The sequence below is a fragment of the Lates calcarifer genome, linkage group LG10 (assembly GCF_001640805.2).
Source record: "Lates calcarifer isolate ASB-BC8 linkage group LG10, TLL_Latcal_v3, whole genome shotgun sequence".
NCBI lineage: Eukaryota > Metazoa > Chordata > Actinopteri > Centropomidae > Lates > Lates calcarifer.
In genome coordinates this window covers 27,458,539-27,482,618 of record NC_066842.1, presented here as the reverse complement: position 1 = coordinate 27,482,618, position 24,080 = coordinate 27,458,539, and the positions used below count along the sequence as shown (strand labels likewise).

Here is a 24,080-nt window from a genome sequence, read left to right as displayed (position 1 = left end):
ACCACTATACCACTGCTCAGTCCCTCAATCTACTCCAACTGGTCCCCTGAAAAACTAAAAGATAGACACAGTATATGAGAACACACACACTCAGGGTAGAGGACTGGTGCAATGTGAATTGGTATGATACTGAGCTATCTGCGTTAGCAGCAGTATTTGCATGCTTGTGTGCCTGTGCATGCATGCGTGTATGTGTGTGTGTGTATGGGATAGATAGAGAGAGAGAGAGTACCAGAGGGTGTATTTTAGTCTTTTGAAAGCAGGACAGCTCCTCTGAGAAGAATATATGCTATCCTCCATGGAGAGATGGACACAAATACTTACAAAGACATGCAGTAGTATGCACAGACACACACACACACACACACACACACGTTGACATTTCTATAGTGGTAGACTACTAACTCACCTAGGATCTAGCAGCTCATGTCATGGATGCAAAATAGATGATGATATCAGAAATTAGTTCAGAAAAGTTTGAAATTGTGAAATAATATATGTGTATTGAGCTAAGGAACTAAGATGAATATTTTGTCCAGACACATGGAACAAAATGACATCATCTAGTATGCAACAAATTAAACCAAAGTTGTAACTTGCAAATTTCCTGAACCCAATCAAAAACAGGCAAAACAGGTATCATACAGAAATAGAAAACCTTGAAGTCAACTTGGTACAGATATCTACCTATAAAAACATTGAATGTAATGTTGCAGCTAGTGAAAAGTACGAAAAGTTGTGATTTTCAAAAATAAATAAATAAAGATGTTATATTGTTACTCCCTCATTAAATATAGGGAGTAATAACATCTTTACATTTTTATACATATGCAATGAATATTAGCTCTTCCCAATAAAAACAATGCTCAAGGACATTAAAATTATCCTTCTTGGGAAAATATACAGTCAAGACATCTTAAAAAGTGGGGTTTTCAGTTCCAAAACTATATTTAGTTTTTTTTTTTTTTTTAATGCAGTACTTCTGGATGTGATATAACTATATTTTAAAATGTAATTCTTTTTATTGAGCAGTTTTAACAACCAGATAACATTCTACACACCATATTAACTGCCAGGGCTAACCTGAGAACAACACTTTGTGAATGACTGTATGAACCATAATCTGGACTATGTTTGCTATCTTACTCAGAGTCAAGTACAAAGATTTGTATCAGTTTTAGTTGTGTGTTCAGCACATACATACATAGGTCCAGGGTGTATTTAGCCTAGCTTCGCACAATCAGGGGAAAATTACTAGATCATCTTCGCCAGACATAAAAACAGAAATTTATGTAAGAATGTAAATGTCTTTAACAATGAAGATTACATTCAGATGGCGACATGAAACAGCACCCCCTCCCCTCCATGCCAAAACAGTGACAGGAAGTTGAAACTGAAAACCACTGACACTGAAAAAAATACCAACATTGTGAAGACAAACTGTAACTGAAAATAGATAGGATGAAAAAATCATGTTTCAATGCCAATATGTGTGTCAGTGCTAATACATCTTTTTTCCCAATACAAATACTTCAATACTTCAATGTTTTCTTTTTCAGTTCAAGTTTTGTTTTCAAAGCCAAATTTTATTTTCAGTGTCAGAATTTTAATGTCACTGTTCTAGCTCCATAGTCCATAGTCCTTGCATTATTCTTTTCAGGCTTTTCCAGTTTTCCAGTTAATCACTACACTTAAGTCTTATAGAATGATACAGGGATGGTGTATTTTTGTAGGCCAAGTTAGCATCTTGGTAGTTAGCATTACCCTTGTTCTCTTGACTAATAGCCAATGGGATTTTTTTCATTGGCTTTTGGATTATTGCATTAAAATAAGCTCTGAAGTCAACATAAATTTTTGATAACACACCATGGTCGCATTACTTTAATGTCACCACCACAGTTTCCAACTTAATTTATTTCAGCCTGCTGATCTACAAATGACATCATCATCTTAGAATGTTAATCATAGGAGTGCAAGTATAAGGTGGACTGATGAGTAGATCAGTTTTCGTGCACTGAGCTATGACATCAACAACCACTGTAGTCTCATTTTGACATTTGTTTGCAACCACCTTTTTTGTATTATTTATTCATACATTTCCTTCTTGTTGTAATAAGGTACTCAGAATTTTTAAAAAAGAGATTTTCATATGTTATTACATTTGCACTAGAGTCTGCAGATTAAGAGATTTTATTTTTCCATTTTATCTGGACTTTAGTTTAAAAATGAAAAATGCAAAAAGAAACTGGGTTTGTGACCTGGAAACAAAGGTTTTTGCAATTTACTTTAAGAAGGATTAAATAAGAACTCTAAGAACTTGCTTGCTTTCATTTTTTCTTTGTTAAATATATATCATTAGATATATCGTGAGTGTATCAAACCGTGAGCCCTGTATTATCTATCAAACCGAATTGTGATTTCATTGCATTGTTACACACCTTGTAGGTAGGATCATCAGGAAACCAGGTTAATGGTTAATGGTTATTGGTTAACAGTCATTAATACTCATTTAGTTGATTCTTTTGCATTGATATTTCATAACCATTGAATGTCGTTATGGACCTTAGTCAAACATCTATCATTATTCTCAACATTGAAGATATTTTTGGCACACTTAGTTGTCTCATTCAACCTTCTCTAATTCAGTACATCATAACTGGCATTAGATGGAAACCTAAATGCTCTCTCACTGGGTTTGTTTGTGCGTGCATGTGTGTGTTTGTGTATGGGTCAGGGGAACAGGCGGCAGTGATTGTGGTGAAATGAGGTGCTCCTGAAAAAAGCCACGTCTGATAGCAGTAGCTTTAGCGATCCAGCTGCTATGCATGTGTGAAACAACCACTCAAGGTCCTCACAAAGACTAACACTGCTGTCCTCAAGCTATGCATCTCAGAAAGAGTGGCTCAGGGGATTTATCTTAACAGACTCCAACTTCATCATTTCTGCAGGATTCTTTCCATGACATTTACTTCACTTATTTCCTTTAGTCCTTTCCGATGGAAAGCTGAATTTTATTTTTTATGACATTTAAAAAGCTTTGATGAAACTGAGTTTGGTGGCTAGATTGAAAACACTGACTGAGACACGAAATCAGGAAACTAGGGAGTGAGGGGAGCAGAGGGATCGAAATCATATCATTATTAAATATAATACACTGTAATTTAAATCACACATATATAAAATATATATACAAAGTATCATATATATCAGTATCATATATATGATACTTTAAATAGTTCAAACAGACCCAGAACTGAAAACACTCACAGGAGCCAGTAAGCAAGCATTGACCTCTAGTAACCTGTATGTGTGTGTGTGTGTGTGTGTGTGTGCTGCATCTCTCCCACACTGCATATCACTGAAAATAGCCCCAGCAGCCTCAACCAGCTCATAGCTTGAAATATCAATCTATTAGCATCCCAGCAGCCCTGCTTTAAATACCTCAGCCGGAATATAGCTAGCAGCACCTTCACAAGCTCATGCTGGCAGGACATGTTGTAACACACATAAATAAAGCGTCACCTGCCTGTGAGGCAGTGACGCTCCTGTCACATTATGCACAGCTGGAGTCACAACAAAAACTTTCATTCCTGACATGCCTTTGTTAAAACAAGTGGAACCAGTGGGAACCAGTAAGATCATGAACCTGAAGGTCTTGTTCAGCAGAGTTAAATACAACATTACACTGTCTCAGAAACAATGTTACATGATTAAAGTAAAGCAGTAATGCACATAAAGCAGTCCTGTGTGGACAATGAATGCAGCAACATTCACAATATATAACTGGCTGTCGTGGTCCATGTTCACATAGTAAGCTATGCTGAATGGGCATATACTGTGTACTGTGTATATATACTGTATACTCTGCATGATAGCGGGCCACTGCATTATGCAAACCAGTATATCAAATAAACATATAACCTCAGTTGCTAATTGTAAGGCCTGTTATCTCATCATCTATAATGACTAATAACAAAACAAAATAACAAATTATGTTTTTGTGTTGCTAATATTTATTTTTTACATAAGTATCCCATGCTAACTTAATAATGTCATTAGTAAGTCTGAAACCATTCACTTGAATGGGCGTACTACTACTACTAAACTACTGTTTTCAGCATTTCTTGCACATGAATCCTATTTTAAGTATACCAAGAAACTGAGCATGAGCATTGCAACCTTGGAAAATGTGGTCTGTCAAAAAATGACTCCAGTAAATTGACTGTTAAGATCACATCTTATCTCAGAACCAGTCATATATACAGTAGTAAATCTAACATTTATCTCAAATATATATTTATAATTAACATGGTGTCACACAGTACTGCTCTCTATGCAGATGACTGGTATTTTTCCATCCATCAATTGAGTGTCTATTCACACTTATTCTTTAGAGGGTTTTAGGGGTCTGGAGTCACTTGGGAAGCAGGGTACGCCCTGGACAGGTTGCAAGTTCATCACAGAACTGACACATGGAGACACACAGACATTCACATGGATATTTACAGCTATGGCCAATTTAAAATCAACCAATGTTTTTTGACTGAAAAAGAAAACCAGGTCCATCCAGAGAATACCCATACAGACATGGGAAGAACATGCAAACTTCACACAGAGAGGCCACAGCCAGCAGAACCACCACAGTCTTATATTGTTGAGGTCTAACTGTATAAGCTCTGCCATTGAAGAACTTTAGTTTGCTATCCAAACAGCATTTTTTGAAAGACCATTAAAATTCACTGTTGGTGGAATCTATACTGAGTGAGAGAAATAATGCCTGTTTTCCTAGATCGCACAAGATGGCCATTCTTCTGTCAGTCCAGACTAAGGTGATGTCATCTGTATGCATGCATCACTCTCTACCCTGAGACCTCTGAACGTCATTTATCACCCAGCAATTAGATTTCATACTGTTGACCCTTACACTACAAATCATTGCAACCTTTATCGGAATGTGGGATAGCCTTCTCCCTGTGAGAGAGGAAAACATCTCTCTGTGAGAGAGGAGAAAATCATTGGCTGTTATAGGTCTTACAGATAGGTTCCTAATTTTTCTGAAGATGTGGAAATTAGTAAATCCATTCTGCAGAGTGGCTTCATCAACAGGTTCCATCAGCAAACACTTGGAATGTCAGCTTTCAGATACAGTGCTCCATTCTCATGGAATAATTGGCAACAGATCCTAAAGCTCAATACTGGATGTCCCTGAATGCTTTCAGAGAACTCATTAGGGACATGATTCATCTCAGCTGTATGTTCTTAAATAACAGAATAACAGATCAGATGTAAGTGTGTTAACCGAAGCATAGTGATGCTTCGGTTAACACTTACATCTGATGTATTATTCTTGTTATGACTATGATCATGTCTCATTGCTGTGTATAGGCTCACTGAGCACTTTAGTAGAAACACCATAGTGGTACTATGATAGTGCCTCCCTTTCCTGTAAAAACAGCCTCAGTTCTTTATGGCATGGATTCCACGGGTTGTTGGAAACATTCCTTTGAGATTCTGGTCCATGTTGACATGATTGTATCACATTATTTCTGCAGATTAGTCGGCTGCATATCCATGCTGCCAGTCTACCATCCTACTACATCTCAAAGGTCTTCCATTGGATTCAGATCTGTTGGCTGGAGAGTGGGGTTATAGTCGCCCAGGTGATTTTCACAACTTTGAACCCACCAATTCTGCTAGGGTCTAACTTATTTAAATTTTACTGAACATTTACTTGGAATTGGCTCCAAAATAACTGACAACATGTCAAAGAAGCTGTTGAAATGGATGAGTATTAACTTTCCAAACAGCAGTTTGCAGATCACAGCTCAGCAACCAACAAGGCATATCACTTAAAAATGATGGGCTAACTTGTGGATGGCATCACATGACATGACATCATATGGCATTATGTGAAATGATATCATTTGACATGATGTGGTATATTGCAATGAAAGACTGAAATTCAAAGTTTTTCTCAGATTTACTTCACCCCACACTGATCCCATCCATTAAAGTCACTGCATATTCTGCTGGAAGAGGCCCAAACCTTGCATTTCCTCATGCTGTGATCCAACCACAGCCTCTAATCTGTCGAGTAAAGGCTGTCATCTTCCATATTTCCTTCTCACTGTCTCTTACACCTCAGATTTTTCTCTGGCATCTGGCCAGATGACAAGGCATAAAAAACATTTCAGTGAGTTCTGCTGTTGTTGTCCCTGACTGTCTGATGGAACAAGAATCAGGTATGGTATACAAAAGATGGTATGTTTTACCAAGCTACTATAATAATGTTCATAGAATAAAGCATTTATGTTGCTTTAGTTTAGATCCAGACAGAATTGGAACCATTTTGGATGCTGGATTGTATGAGCGATTAGTTAAAAAACAGCTTTCGCAAAAGCAGATGTGTTACTCGAGAGCAGCAATCTTAAACAGCTGGGACTTTTTGTGGAGGTAAACTGTGATAAAATACCAGGATAGAGAATGAAGTAGCCTGGACAGCAGCCATGTAATACTTTTCAATGGAAATAGAATGAATGTAATTGTTAGTACAGAACATATTTGTGTTTCTTCATCATACCAGACATTTCACACAGCAACAGCAGCATTATGTCAAAGACTGAAAAAAGTACACAATAATCACAAGAGTAAAAGAAAAACAAAGCATTTCCCTGGAAGCTTTGAAATGGAAATGAAGAGCAGCATGTTACTTAACTGAGGATGTCTATGGCCACAAGAGACAAGATAACCCTAATTCTTTGATATGAAGACTTGCTATCATGAGAATGAGAGTATAGTAGTTATTATAGTCTATTTATTATAATGACATGCTGACTCACTGGTGTTATTGCTCAACCCACTGATTTTCTCTGTGTTTACAAACTCTGCCAAAGCCTACTATGTCACAGTGAAATCTGTTGATACATAAATGAATACACTGAGGTGGGAAAGTGGTCTCAGACTTTAATCTAGGCCCCTAGATTAATGAAGGAACACTGATTCTAATGTTTGGAAATATTCATGGGTGATTACTGAACAGGCCTTAGTGTCTGAAGCGATCTGTATGCTACAGCTGGACAGCATACTGAGGCTACAATGATATTTTGTTAGAGTCACATAAATTAAGCTACTCAAATCAGACCAACTCTGCTTTAAAAGAACAAAAACCACATGTCAGCCTTTCTTTGATGGTTTCCTATAATATTTAGTATGGTATAAGGTAGTATTTAGTGGCACGGAGTATCTACATAGTTCTGTGGTGGCAGGAAGCTCAGTCAGTCAACTTCTCTTCACCCCCAGTGTCAACTAAATACTGACCATCAGGTGCTCTTTTCCATCCAACAGTAGAACTTGAGAGTTCTGTTTCACCTGCAAAATTTCACTGAATATGAGTATCCAGTATCCACTGGCATCCATTCTCTCATAATCCATCCATACCAACTGATATCAGTTATCCTCCCATTAAAATTTGGGGTACCACTACTGAATTTTTTGTAAAAAATTAAATGTTAATCAGTGTAAATTTCCAACAACAGTGTGAATAAGTATACTAAGTAACTAAGTTACTTCTAAGTAACATTTCAAGAATTTGTATGAATTTTTCATCATCGCTGTCAAAACTGAGCTCCTTCTTCATCTTGGGGAAGAGGTAGTAGTCTGAGGGGCCAAATCATGTGAGTAGGGCGGGCATTGGACCAGTTCAAATCCACATTTGCAGGATGACTGCACAAAGGCTGATGTTGTACATTTTCTCAGAAAGTGCTGACTTTAAAATTTCAATTACCTGAAATGGAAATACCAAAGATTATTAACTTCAAACTTCCTGCATAATGACCCAAAGAGTTGAAATACATGTGTGTTTAATTAATCTCCTTCTACTTTAGGCCACAAACTTATTGGTCACCCATGGTATTCCTACAGAGAAGGGTGTTTGATTGTTGCCTTCTCCTGTCATGTGAATATTTTAGAGAACAAAATGGTTTTGAAATCTTCTATTTCTTTTTTTCTAAGATTGTATCATAACATCAATCATTGTTTTTCTGCTGTGTAATTATTATTATTATATTGTTGATGCCACTGATGGTGAACCAATTTCTATCTTCATTCATGCTATGACATATATTTTACCATGAAGTGTGACAGGGATAGTAAATTATGTTCAATACTAATGTCTCCTCTCACAGGGAATCTATGTGTTAAAAGGTAGTCTAACTCACCACATGTAGGGTACCCGAATAAGCTTGGCATCAGCTGTGCTCACTTTTGATGAAGAATGTTTGTTTGTTTTTTGTGTGTGTGCATGTTGTTGTTGTTTTGGGAGCTTTTTTCAGTAATCGTGCTGGCAACAGGAGAGTGAGCAGTATGGGCACAGTGCATCAGCTGTAACAAAATGACAAGAGTCAACTTACAGTTCAAAGAGCTGCAGATGTTCAAAGATCTGCCAAGACAATGTGGTCAACTTGGGATTCTTGGACAGGTTTCTGAGGGTGAGACAGAGACAGAAAGATAAAACAGATGTCAGAAACTGCACTTCAGAATGACGACAGGAGCACAGAGTTGTTACACTTGACTCATTCAGGGTTTCTTTCATGAGTCTAAATTGAAAACTGTTCATTATCGATATACAAAGGTAAAAGGGTGTCTACTGTAAACCTTGCTGTTAGAATCTAAAGTGGTGATTATTATCATTACATTCACATGTACAAATGTCTACAAACACAGACTGGAGATAATTTTACACTGACAGTCACACACTGAAGTAATCACATGCATACACAGCTGTAAAACACACACAGACAACACTGTGTAAACTTTACACAGTCACGACTCATTTTCCCTCATAACCCACACACACAACACAAACACAGGTGTCTCTGTAGCAACATAAACCATGAAGAGGTGCGCAGGCTGGTGTGGTGGAGGAACAAGACACACACTGGAATCAAAATCACCTCATTATTATCAATAATAACATTATTAAATCCTCCTGTCTAGGGATGTCACTGTGTGTGTGTGTGTGTGTGTGTGTGTACATGTTTTTGTTCCTTCTTTGGGATGTTTTCTGGTATAAATACCAACTTTTTGGTTAAGGTTAGGGTAGGGCTTTCTACAATGAATGGAAGTCAGTGCAATGTCCTAACAAGGATAGCTGCACAGACTTGTATGTGTGTGTTGTACCTTCAGTAAACACTGCTGATAGACACTATATTTCATGCTTGACTTGACAGTTTGATTATATTACACAGACTTAAATGTATATGAAGTAAATATTCAGTGACCCCATCTTCCACTGTCACCACTGTTGAGCTTCTCATCTCACAAGTGAAGCTGATTCATTTATCATTATTTGGAGAAACGTTTGGAGAAAATTTCACTGGGAACTGAGATTCAAACTGAGATTTGTACTCCTTGTTCCTTCATTGCCATGAATACACAAACTGTAGTTTATTTTGACTCAGTCCCACACACCATCCTGCTACACCAAATACTAAAATAATAAAACAAGTACGAAAATAATATTTCATCCTGTTTGTTTGATAAAAAACTATAGTGGCCAGCTGTTTAAAAGAATTACTGAACTTTGAATTTCTGAAGATTCATGTCTTCAATAGGAGCCAGTGGACTCGGAGCTCAGTGACACAGACCAACCCTGTCTGTTTAAAGACAGATAAATTGCTACAGCAAATATGTTTGCAGGAAATATGTTGCTGTCAAGATTCCATTTTTTATTATAACATAGTAAGGAACTGTTGAAAATAGATGCATCTGGTAAGTTGAAAATGTTGATACTGAGTGTATCAGTAAAATATTCATTGAAAAGATATATTGTTTGTTATTCTGTCAAAATGATCTTGCATGCTTGTATGTGACTGAGTTGAATTATATCAACTACAGTACTGGTAATCTGTTTTATGGTTACGTTTATGTGCTGATATTAGCTTGAAAGCACAAGGTAAAGCATGTATATATACATGAAACCAAAACCACAGTTTTTTCCTAACCTTAACCAATGCTCTTGTGTTGCCAAAAGGTCCTGTGTGTTATGTGAATATAATTAATAATTCAATAATTCATAGTTCGACACAACATAATGTTTACTTTACAACAACATCAGGACTTTGCTAAGAAGCACACCGAAAAGGCGTCTTCTTTTTCCCATGGACTTGGTAATGTAACTGGGCCTAGTTTTCACGGATTTAGTGAAGTGGTTATCTGGTGTACTAAGGTAGATTTAATGTAAATTAAATCAAATTATGTAATAATTCATTACTTAATATTCATATTTTTCTATCAATATTTTTTACAAATGTTTGATAGCCAGTAACAAACAAACCATTACACCTATTTATGCACTTCCACTTGGAGAATATCATCAGTTTACATGTGGTGATTAATAATAATTACTTGACAGGAAAATGAAATTTAAGTGATTAAATAAATTATTTTTCATATTACTGATGAACAGAAGAGCTGTAAAGAGTTACTATGCCAACACTCACACACAAACAAACAAACAAACATACACACACACACACACATACACACACACACACAGACACATATTCAAACAAAGCAGAAGCTGCTATATTTTCTCCTTTTCATCAGGGCTTTTGTGTGGTGACACGCAATTAGAGCAGTTGATACTGATTGCTGTCCTCTTCAGGGAAGAGGTTAGAGCTGGACCAGAGGAAGACTGTAAGGGACAGAAATAGAAAAATAACAAATGAAAGACAAAAAATAGAGGGAGGAAAGAAGACAAATGAGGAAAAAAGGAGCTAAGACTGATGGTGTGAATGAGAAAGAGACTCATGGGAGAACAAGAGAGACATGTATTCTCTTTCCAGAGTCACCTTCAAACTTTGTCAACAGGAGATGGGCAGATAATAAACACATACACACACACACACACGCACACTTTTACAAATTGTCTCGCAACATTAATGCATCATGGGGACAAGAGGATGAATGTCTCTCTCTGTGTGTGTCTGGGGAATGATCCAGCTCTCCAAAATAATTCCTTTGATTGCATCTGACTCAAACACTGAGCAACAGACCTGAAACATTGCTGTCTCCCAATTCCATTTTACACTCACGCTAAAAGCATTAGTATAAAGTAATAAGTGCATTTATTCGAATACACTAACTTATTGAACCAAGTTTCATTTCACAACTCCTTCAGACCCTTTGATTGGGAACCACTGAACTAAGGAAACGGTTAACTGCACAACCTTCTTTTACTGCAGATACTTTAAATACATGAAGCTGACAAGACCTCTGGACTTTTACTTTGGTAGGATTTTAAATTCATGACTTTGATTTGTAATGATGAACTTTCACATTGTTGTGTTAGTGCTTGGCTTTTTTGCCAATTGCACAATAAATCAATGTATGATACTAAGAGGAAATGATGCAAGGCACTAACAAAGAATGAATGAACTGTTCAAATAAGATCTTAGCATGGTTTAGAGCTGCTCTTCTTCAGTGTGTGTTAGCAAGTCTTATTTTCTTTGCCAGGAGTCAAAAATTTTGTTCTAAGGCCTATGATAAAATATCACTTAATATCTGTCTCAATATTTCCTAAAGGTGGCTTATCAAAGAGTTGAGGATGGATTAAAATTAAAACATGTGAGTTCCATTTGGTGTGTGAGAGTGATCGGCATCTCTATGGGAAGTCACATATTCTGCAGGGGCAAGAAGAAGCCTATACATCTGTTAGAAACAACTGGAGGAAATACTCAGATTTGTTTATTTGACAAACTGACTTAACTCAAAGACTTTCGCCTTCAATTTTAGTTTTCTCATTTGTCATCACTTGACCCAAGTTGGTGAATGGACTTAAAATTATTTTGTCAAACTACTTTCCCCAAAGAAGAATTAATCTTCATGCTAAACATGTTATGTGTCTGTCTTGGGTGCATGCATTACTATATTTGTGACAGTGACTGATAACTGATAACAGTAACTGCAGATTACAAAACTAAACTGTGTGTGTTTGTGTGTATGAGTCACAACGCATGTTCTTGGCATGTGTAGGCATCTTGACTTAGATGCATGTGATGTTGATTTATGAGCATCCCAAAACCTCTGGGACCAAACTACTCCAAACACAAGCTGATGATTCATCCCTCACAGTTGATATCTAATGTTTGTTCTCAGCCCTCAGGGAAAAAGCCTTTTGTGTGTGTGTGTGTGTGTGTGTGAGAGAGAGAGAGAGAGAGAGAGAGAGAGAGAGAGATTTGTGCCTTTGCTCATAATTCAGAGCATAGTCATGTAGTGAATATGCATGCTGGCACTTAACACTGACACTCAGCATTTGCATGATAACATGGAGATGTAACTCAGTCTGCATATGTCATCTCAGTGTTTCTCTGATGTAACTGTTCCTGCATAATGTGTGCACACTGCATATATTCGCTCAAGCATGTGCATGTACTCACTCGGTACAAGTAAATAGTGACTGCTATTATTGATAATGTGATGTAAGTCACATTCCTGCGTAAAATAAGTCCTGTGCAATGGTAGAACTACAGCTGGACATATAGCAGCAGAGAGCCTCAGGGCCCACCAAACCATCAAAGGCCCCCTATATCCTATAGATGGGCTTGTGAATCATGCTTTCATTGCTTTGTAATTATTGTCATGGGCTGCCTCAACTGCAGCTTGTGAGGAGTGTGATTTGTGTAGCTGTTGTGTCCCACTGTGTTAGTGTTGGAACTATAGAAGCTGTATTTGAAGCATGTCTCAGAGGGTTGCTGTCCATGGTGCTGACCATCAGTTAGAGCTGCAGTGGACCTCTGACATGATATTTTTATACTTGTATGTTCAATGAATGAGAGGACTGCTAGTTGTTTTCTTATGAAGACACTGGTTCTTTGTTCCTATAGTACACATCTATATCACCACAGCAAGATGAGAGGTTAAGGGACTCTGGTTTTGCAGTGAAAGCACTCATTACCTAATTTTCAAAGCACCTCTCCCAAGCACTTAGATTACAAAAACCAATGCATCCTGCATTCCCTTTTTGTGAAAGGTTAGCTAAACAATGGAAAGAAATCATGCCCAAGATCAATTTCTCCTCTGCCACTGTTGAACGTGTTGATATCATAAGTCCCATCTTCTTGACTTGAATTGGTTGGTTAGAAAAAAGTGATATTGACGAGCTTGGCAGTTCACCAACTATTTTCAACTGAGGTCAGCAGGAACAAGATTCTCAACTGCCATTAAGTTGCTCTTTAAGTAAGTAAAAACTTTCAACTGCATTATTACACAACAGTGTGGCAATTTATTAATAATACACCCAGGCTAGCAGCTCTTGGAGGTTGTTCTCTAAAATGCCTGATGCTGGTACTAGATTAATAATGATTACATTTCATCGTGGGGGGAACACGAATGTCAACAATATTTTGTGCAAATCCAAACTGCAGTTGCATTAGCTCATTAGCATCAGCTGTTTCATTTGTGTTATCAGCTGACTAGTAAAATCCAATCATATTTATGCATACTATATACTATATAGATTATAGGTATTATATCTTGACTGTTTTCATTATGCTGGTGCCTTCATGCCATTTTCTGCTACAGCTCCCCCATCACCTGACCCTCATCCTTCAACTGTGTCTATTAGAAATTACATTGATATTTTTGTCTTGTCTGTTGTTTCTCATTTCTACTTGAAAAGCAACAATTAATCAACATAGTTTCCAATTATTTTCTGTCAAATAACCGCTTTTCCTTTATGAAGACCCACTGGTTTCCAACCTTTTTTTTTTTTTTTTTTGCTCCCAGCTTGATTCCCAGTACAAATAAACTGAATGAACCATCCATCCATTCATTATCTACACCACTTATTCTTCTAAGGGTTGCACAGGGCTGTGGCCAGTCCCAGTTGACATTAGGCAAGAGGCGGGGTACAGATGCCACACAAAAGCATTATTAAGATCATTATTATTAACCTCTTTTGTGCTTAGATTTGAACTGTGCATGTGAAGAATAAATACCAGTTCAGTATTGGTACTGGTGCCACGGAGATGGTCAGTGGTGAATAGGGTTCTTCTTTGCCACTGAAACACTGATCAGTTGGCAAAGTGATGCTCTAGCTACACCAGGAAAAGGACTGTAATTCCCTCTTCCCTCCACTGCTATAAATGTACACACTCATGGCACTGGAGGGCACTCTGGATGAAAGTATCCACTAAATAGCACACATACTGGCTGTGTATAGGAGCTAACAGTCCCAGAGCTCACTGCCTTCCCCCTAACACTCAGCCCTCTCTACATGCAGAAGGTGTCCTTTGGAAAGGTCGACCTGACTACAGTAAGGCTGAAAAGGACAGCTTCATATTTAAAACACTCCAGACACACCAAATGTGATAAATGTGTGTGTGTGTGTGTGTGTGTGTGTGTGTGTGTGTGTGTGTGTGTTATTATAATTTAGAATGTCCAACAAGGGATATGAGTTATGACCATGAGAAGGTCAGGGGCTGTGTGAGTTTGTGTGTGTTTATCTTGTTTACAGGGGTGTGTGTGTGTGTGTACATGTGTAAATGTGTGTATGTGTACATGTGACAGTGTGTGCATGCATGTAAATGTGTGTGTTAGAATCCTACAGTATATGAAGGTCAAAGTGGTAACACTCAGGGCCAAAAATAACTCTCTCTCTCACACACACACATAGACCTGAAACACAAACAGTGTGTAGGTATAGTGCAATAAACCTAGCCACGGGTTACCCTCAAACTACTCTATGGTTTTATGTGTACAGCATTGTTAGGTTGTGTATGGACTACCGTATGAAAGATTGAGCTTCAGAGAGATTTTACTTCAGGACATACTTTGAATGTGTGCTGTATTAAAGGGGCAGTCCAACAAATTTAGCATTTCACTTGCACATACTTGATTTTGAGGAGAACTCTGAGGAGAGGAGCCGGGGCAACTTTTACTACCTGGTATGAGTCAATCTCTAAAAACACTGGAACCCACACTTCCTATAATGAGACTAAGAACCATTATTATCTCAAGCCAAAAGTCAATATAACCTGGTGACATCATTCTTAATCCCTGCAAAAGCGTGTTTTCTATGAAAATTACATGATTTTTCAGTTATTGGTGACCATAACTTTTGTTTCTTTTTCACTTTTGACAATTTACTGCTGACCTTTATACCATTTAATGTTATTTGCTGGACTCGAATTGAGTCTTTTGCCAGGTAGTATAGGTAGTGGAATGATTATGGTCATAAGAAACAACAGTGACTATCATTTTGAGACAGAAAACAAACAACTGTCTCCCATGTTAAAGTTCAGTGTTATCAACCCATACAGCCACCTGACCTCCTCCTTAAGACTTTGTGGGTGTATAACTTCATAAGACTTATGCTTTTCCTGCCATCATAATTACTACTGCAACTAGAGGATGACTGTCACTTCAGTAAACATTTTTTTTATTTAAATACTTAAATGCAAAGATGCTGAACATCAACCCCAAAACGGACCTGATCAGGTGTTTCAGCTGTAGATTCCTGTCTCACCTTCTGTGTGGAGGAACTGTATTATCAAGCTAAAACAATTCACAGCTAAATCCTTCCCTGTTCTGTCCTTTCCTCAGTGTGGCCTTAATAAGACATCATCAGAGCCACCAACTGATCTGCATGATGATGGCACGACCTCAGTATGCTATTATCATCTCTGTTTGCACATCTGTATATGTATATGTTTTCAGTTTGTTGGTGTTAGTTTTAGATCTGTGATGAATGTGCCTTTGTCCAAACAAAAGAGACCCAACATTCCCACCATGAGCAAGCCCTTGGTGACAGTGCCTGTCTGTTAGCCTTAACTATCACCATGTCCTCCATTAAAATCGCTGAACCAACTATGCCAACCATGACAGTACAGTCTGGCTATAGAATGGCATTGACTTTCTCTTAACCAACTTAACCTTGGCTTCTCTCCTATATGCTCTTGCCCCTGAAGCAGAAAACTTCTTCTCTGATCCTGGCCCCGAAAACCCCCATTAGGCACCTTTTTTCCCCATTTTCAGGTGGCATTCTGGTGTTGGAGCCCTCAGGAGTAAACAGATCCCAAAAACATGTGTCCTCTCACTTTCCCAGCTCCATGGCCACTCTGCTGCTGAGCACCATGACTGATGCCCAACCCAAACCTAAGCCGTCTGTCCCAACTAATTATCAGCCAGATCCTCAGTTGGCTTATACTACCAGCACCTCTCTAATTCAGCTGCTGGATATCCTTGCCCAGGCTCAGCCTGATCATCAGTCTATCGTCTCTGCACAGCCAAAGGCCGTCTTCCCATGTCCTCAGCCATGAGCCTGTTTGACACTCAACGGTCCACGTGTTGGCTTTCGTCACATTGCCTTTATCACCTGTCTGCTGGTTGTCTTCCTGAGTGGCTCCATCAGTCTGCCCTGCCTTCTGGTCATCTCCTCTTACTCTATTGTCCAGAGGCCACTCACGTGGGCCTTCCAGTTTAACCAGTCTGTGTGTGGTCTATCCTCTTGATCTCTCTTACTCTGCCAATATCAAGCCCCCAGGATGCCCAACCGAGAGTCTGCTCTTCCTCTGGGCCATCCCCCCAAGGTCTCTTGCTTTGCTATTCTCCAGCCTCCAGGCTGTTTGCCTGTGGTTTCCTGCTCCCTGAATCCCACCTTCAGACCCCTAACACTGAAATGAAACACAACTACCCAAGAAACTTTTTGTAGTCAAGTGTCCAACTACTTCCAATTTGGATACTATGTGTTTAAAGGGCTGTATCCCCCACACAGTTGATTCTATATTGATGTAAGCCTGATCAAATTAAAGATGAAACTTGGCACTCCAATGTAATATCCATTATTCTATTTCCAGTTTAATGTCTGGAACACAGAGCCTGAGGAACAAAAATGTGTGACCATCCAACATTCTGGAGAGTAGATTCTATGTACACTTTACATATGTGCTGTATTTATACCTACACACATTGTACTGTACATGTGTAGAGATGTGGTTTCTCCTTCATCCTCTCTTAAAACTTCTACAGCTTTCAACAAGTCAAATTTGAGAGAGTTTTCACAGCAATTTGAATGACAATTAGCAAATTTCTTAGAAGAAAAACAACAAATCACCACTTTCTGTCTGCCTCTATCTGCCTGCACTTCTTTCTGAATCTGACTCCCTACAGGGGGTCCCTACACACACACACACACACACAGACACACACACACAACCACCAATCTTCATAAAAACCCCGAATGACTGACGGAATGATGCATTAAAATTCATGAATTTTGTTTCAAAAGAATTTTGTACAGTTCCCCCATCACACACATACACACACACACACACAATTTAATAGGCTTGGTGCATCTGTGGAGACAGAATTAGCTTTCAAAACACACACACATACACGCACTAACATGCAAGGTTTCAACAGTCAAGAGCATACAGACACCATGATATGGATACAGACTCAAAGGCATTATTATATAGGCTTATTAAAGTTTACAACTGAAATATAAAAGAGACAGAATTACAAACTCAGAGGGAAATATCTGTTACATTTCCACCAGGACATATTTGACATCTTCAAGGTGTCTGTATAGTTTGTAGTGTATAGCATAAGTGTAGGTGCTGTTTGCTGACTGGCAGTTGTCTTCTAACCTTGCTGCAGTGATGTAGCAGAGTACTTAAAGGTGTGTCAGTACACCATGCCATCACTGTTAAGCATGGTGCACACACAGGTGCAACAAAGAGCCAGCATTTAGTTTGCTGCAAAGCAACAAGAGCAGGGAAACCTGGTTAAATAGAGTGCTGGTGTCATGTGAGGCGAGAGGAGTGAATCTCTGTCAGCAACTGTTCTGACGATGGATTTTTTTCATCATTTTCAGAGGAAAAATGCCAAGCATCCTCTATTTCAGTGATGTTACAGAAGTGCAATGCTAAATTGGTTGAGTTCTCTTTTATTGACCACAGCTGTCCACACACACCAGACACTAAAACACAAGAACACAAACTTCTGCAAAATAAGATTATATATAACTAACAGACAGCATGCTTCACTTAATTTATCACTCGGTCTCTCAGACATGGTCACTGGTCAACCTGTTGCAGAGTTACCATGGTGACAGTCAGACTATTAGTGCAAGGCCAAAGAGATGACTCTCTCATTCATACGTATCATCATCATCTGAGTTCCACTCATTTCACCATCACCAGTAATACTACTGATTGGCAGTCAGACATGTTTCAGTGTGGTCTCCCATCATAATCACGATGACAGATATGATACAGTTTGACAAATTGTACATTTATCACATCATATCATCATCCTTTTATTGCTTTCAGCTCAGAATTATAGTGCCACACTTGTGCGATGCAAATGCAAAAAAGAGGCAGTTCAAATACGTTTACTGCACTACAGGAAACTAACCTTCACTTTGAGTGAATAAAGTGACAATTTAGATAAGAGTCTGTGATAATTGTAGTGATCTTTTTATTTTAAAGTTCATGAATATATTGTATACCATAAACTGAAAGAAGACAGGTAAAAGGTCACCTTAGATATAAACACTGAAAAGAAGATGAGCTATCATTTAAGGAATATGAGATGAAAGTAGTGAAACCACTGAAAGTAGTGTGAGTGTCATTTAAAGATGAAGATAAAAGGTCAAGGTCTAATGTTTTAAAGTTAAACCAGCAAACTATACTGACTCGTGATCTCATTCAGCAAGATGAGCTGTGGTATGACATCAAGGTTATTTATTTATTATTTGTTCTCTCATGCTTGAAACTACTTTGAGAGGAAGGACATGAAGGAGCCAATCCCAGTTGACACTGGACGAGAGGTGCTATATAAGCTAACAATGGGATAGCTCCTAAGATTTTATATCATGGACAAAAGAATTGGTCAAAAGTAATTTTTACCTGATTGTGTTGCTAGAAGAAATGTCAAACAGACTGAGTAACATCACCATCCTTACACTAAAGTGCTGAGTCAGCACTATGAAAAATATCCATCCTTCAAATCACACTCTCATTGTCCTCAGACCCTGCTCATGCCACTGAAACTTGGTCTATTGAACGTGGCCTGTTCAGTAGATGAAAACAGCTGGATATGCCTGCCGTGTGAACAAAAAACTGATAGTGAAACTAAGGGGCTTGGACTGATCCTTGTAGAAACTGTTCACAACACAAAGAAACTCAGAGATTTGTGGGATTTGCCTGGCAGGTATTTCAACTCATCATGTCTCATCAAGTCTTAACTCATTACTAAATTGAACATTATGGCATAAAAACCTAAATCCATAGCCAATGCTGATAAGGGGATAGGAAGTTAAGCCTACAATATACTACAATGCTGGTACTGTAACATTACATTTTGTAATATGATGTGACAATTTAAAACCTGACATAGAACAGAATTAAGACTGAAAAAGCATTAGATAGATGTGATCATATAAACTCATTCATCAGGTATATTTTTTCATTATTTATTTATCTAATTAATTGTTAACAAAATCAGAAAGAGAACAGGAGGGAACAAAAAAAGGAGATAAACAAGAGAGAGAGTGAAAAGAAGATAACAGGAGAGAAGAGGATCACAATAGAGAGCAGAGGGAAGGTGTGAGGGCACTATGACTCAGAGCAGAGTTAGAGAGGGAAAGGTATGAGTATAGCAGAGGAGGAAGCAGCAGTTGAATGTATATGTTCCCAGTGTAAATCCCAGTAAATCCTCCATGTACCTCTGGAGACCTATAGTAGAGCTTTTTCATTGTTTCTTTCATCTTATCTTTTCATCTTATTTCTCCTTTAATCTCTCCTTTTCATTACCTCTATGCGTGTCCCAGGTTTACTGTTTAATGTTTCTGCAGACATAAAGCTATGATGAAATATGTAAATATTCACACCTGTCAAACATCAAACATGCTGCCAGTGCATACACTGTGGTTTGCAATGAGGGCCATTTTACAATAAGTACACTGCAAAACCCTGTACCATAGCTGTAAGCTATTTTTCTTATTGAGAGTGAATCCAATGATGTTTCAGGCTTTGGATACACACACATTACTTGTTAGCAGGATACATTCGATTGTTGGTTTGGGTCCTTTCATTTTGAAGACAGTGAGGAAACTGATACAAGACTTATCCTTCAAATCGGCAGATCTGAGTTTGTGTGGTCATTGTCACTCCTGGTCACTCCTTAAAATGAAGCAGTGTTAACTTGAGACCCATCAGTACTGGTGGAATATGTTATAATTAGTTTGACCAAAGACTGATTTTTTCCAATGAACCTCTCAGGTTGTTTAATCTGAATAACTGTCTAAGGATTGAATAGGTGAAACTATAGTAAGAAAACAGGAAAGATCAGATAAGTCAGGGAAGAATCATAACTTTAGCAGCAGAAACATATTTGTCTGCTTTCCTGTTCCATTAATCATCTCTGGTTGTGCCAAGGTTCCCCCACGTCTCTGTCACGGTCATTATATGCCCACTCAAAGACTTTTGGAAGCAGATTTTCCTAAATGTTCTGTATAAAATGGACAGTTCCAATCTTTTGTCATGATTGGCTGAACCTCGTCCAAAGCCGTTGTAAAATACACCCCAACTACAATGAGAGACAATGTTGGAGCAAGGTCCTTCACTGCACTGTGCAATGAAGAAAAAAATACACACACCATGTTCAAACACCTCTGTACCAGCAAAAAAGAATGTTAATATACGTGGAAATTACTTCAACAGATGCACAGTTAATGGCAATATCCAGATAAATGTTAATAATCAACAATCTTTAAGCATGCTTTCCACTACGCCTGTGTATTGCTGCATTTGTGTTGCTTGACAACCATTCTGCTCAATGTCGCTAAATATATTATTATACTACTAATAATAACTATTATTATTATTGCTGCTGTGTATTTATTTTAGCAAACCTTGACAGGTATTTGAAGTAACTCTTTTATAAAAGCAATAAGGCCCTTGAGGCTGTGGTTTAGAGTGGCTTTTAAAACAGCTAATGGGCGTTTTTGGGCATTCTAATTGCTTAATTGAGAATGGTTTTGTTGACAATTTATTTTTTGTGTAAGCATAATGATTTGAATGAATGGACACATTTGTATCTCATTTATTATCAACATGATAAACAAATACTGTTGATTTAATGCAAAGCCACTATCTATATCTGTAGCTGTATTTGCAATGAAAATATCTGCATTTAGATTTGCTACATATCTACAGTGTAGCTTCCAGTAAAATAACATAATATTTGAGCCATGTACCTTAATCGAATAAAAACATAAAAGAAAAATAGACAAAAATAAAAAAATACATTATTTAATAAATCACTGTTACAGTAAGTGAATGTTAATCTAAGTCTTGCACAAAGTTTTAGTTAATGCTTAATGTTAAAAGTAGCAGAGTTAGCTAACTGTAGGTCAGGTCCAGCTCCAATAATACAAGTCCATTGTCAATTTGTATCACTTTACTTTGGGGTGCACAAAACTGGTAGATAGCTGGATAATGATGATGAACTCAGGAGGATTCACCAACTACTTTGTAAGGTGTAACGCTACTTTGGGGTGCACAAAAATAGAATATTTAACTTACTACTAGTAGTAGCAGTAGGTCAACTTGTAACAGAGATAGTGGCTGACAGTGAGTCTTCCTAGTGAACCACCATCCATGAATCAAAAGAAATCAACCTCTATCTATGTGTGTCTCAGCTGTGGTTGCACATTCTCCTTTGATTCCAGCTCCATCTGTGTCCCTCCTCTCCTTTCAGCTGGTGATGTAACAATGTTTGTTTTTCATAGCTGCTGAGATCATGGTCCTCATCATACTATTCTCAGGATAGGAAGGGGGAAAAGAGAGCGCAAAGAAGACACTCATTTCATATATATATATATATATATATATATATATATATATATATATATTATATTAGATATACTCTTTTTGTGTTTTTGTTTTCTTATTAGCCTTGAAGCCTGCTGCCTGAGGAGCGCTGGACACTGGGCTCAAAATGCTCTGTGCACCTGTGTGTTATATATTACAGCTTCCAACTGACTTTCTGTTGTTACCCTGCTGACCTTTTTTAGAAGCCTGTATTTGGTTCAGAACTCCAAAAAATACAGAGGCATCATTAATACCAGTGATTCTCAAAATTCAGGTCTCATTTCATGCTTCCTGCCCCCCCTGCCACGTTGGAGCTGATTTCTGCCATCTGCCATTGCTAATTTGCTATACAAATGCATGTTGTAACCAAGAATCTGGATGGCAGCCTGTCTCTCTGTAAATTATTTGAAGATAGCTTGGTGACAACCAATGCACAAGAACAAAATAGAAAGTTTCAAATACACAGTAGTGCAATATATTTTGTGGTGTAGGGAAAATTGAATGTAACTTCAATATCCCTGTTTTCACACACATGATCACTTCTGTAAGTTTATTGACCTTTACTTGTGAGGACAGATGGTGTGTGTGTGTGTGTGTGATGATGCTGTGCTTAGGCAATGCAGTGCTTTGAGTAACATGTTTACATCAGCATTCTAGCATCATATTATTCATGTCACATGTTGATACAGGTAGGTTATCTTGACCAAACCACCATCTTTGTTTACCATGTTAGCATGCTAACATTTGCTAATCAGTACTTCACAGAAAGTGCGGCTTATAACAATACCATTTAGTTGCGGGTATTTGGTCATAAACCAAAGTACAAAGTAAAGTTTTGACTTGATGATGGTGCAAGATGAAAAGTCAATCACCACAATAGAAATTAAGATCCTGACATTGTCTTTATTGTGCACTTTCTCAGTGAAACTTACAGTAACAAAATAATAAGAACCTCCACAGCCAAGTGCTCAACCAAAGTGTGTGACTGACCAACAAATCGGTTTACACTGACATGTTTTACAGTGGCACAGTTACAGTGTCTCTGATGTCACCATATGGCAACAGTGTTTCTAGTCACCAATATTATTTATCAAAAGACTGTAACTGATAAATGAGGACTTTGGGTGTTTCATGAGTTGTGTGATGTACCATATGGCACAATGTTTGAACCACTTCTCTTTTCTTTACTCATATGTTCTCTCATATTCCATATTACCAGAACTTTAATGAGATACTCAGCTTAAGCAATTTAACACACAGCAGTTTAGTCAAAGTGGATAATATCACATTTTTAGCTAAATATCTCTTTTGCTTGAGATGTATTTAGTTCTTACTTTGCAAATCATACTAATATAGATAGATAGTTCCATCATGTTTTTCCAATGTAGAAACAAGATTAGACAATGTTTGTCTTTTAGAAATATCAAGACATTATATCAAGTCTTTTTTTTTTTTTTTTTTAGCTTAGAAACCACTATGGGCTATGGGCCCTGCCATAGCTACATATTTTGGTACATTCTCAGCATATGAATAGTTTTGTGCATTATCGTATAAGTGCAAGAGACATTTCTATTGGTGATCATTTTTTCACAGTCGAAGCTTGTCACCACTGGAGCCCAGTGACATTGTGTTAAGTTGACCACAGCCTCTGTTCATCATTAAAGAGGAAACTACAAAATTTTTAACACCTCCTGGTGGTATGATCTTCTTACACTTTGTTTATATTATGGCAATGACCTGCATGTGTGACTAAGATATGGATTATCATCACTTCTGCCAAAATCAACACCACCTCCATCATCATCACTACCTCCATGATTTTTTATGACGAGTAGCTCTCTTTTATTTTTATCATCCCAGTCTTGTTATGGTATAAATTATAGGACAGTCTATGCTTATTATCTGTAATGACTGTCACAGATGAAACTCTTCACTGAGGACAATACATACACACACACACACATGATTACCATGGGCTATTTTCAGAACTGTCTGGGCTGTGAAATGACAGGTGTTGCCATGGTGATTAAAGTTGTCAGTCATTCTGTCTCTGTCTGTGTGGGTGTGACGCAGTGCAGTCTATGGTTGTTTCACTTGTCAGTCAAATGAACACTTGTCATGAGCTGTCCACATCATCAAACTAATTGTGTTTTGGGTTTCAACAGTGCTCTCCCTCTGCCAACAGTTTGAGGAACTTTTTAA

The 24,080-nt window shown here is 37.8% G+C and overlaps 1 protein-coding gene across 2 annotated transcripts in view; it reads right to left on the bottom strand.

Annotated features, from left to right (window-relative positions):
* The window catches only part of ntrk3a (neurotrophic tyrosine kinase, receptor, type 3a), a 171,250-nt gene that overhangs the window by 108,089 nt on the left and 39,081 nt on the right, over positions 1-24,080 (bottom strand). For both annotated transcript variants that reach the window (XM_018678568.2, XM_018678569.2), the window contains exon 4: positions 8,409-8,480. In XM_018678568.2, the coding sequence (XP_018534084.1) occupies positions 8,409-8,480 (72 nt within the window). The remainder of the gene's footprint in view (positions 1-8,408; positions 8,481-24,080) is intronic.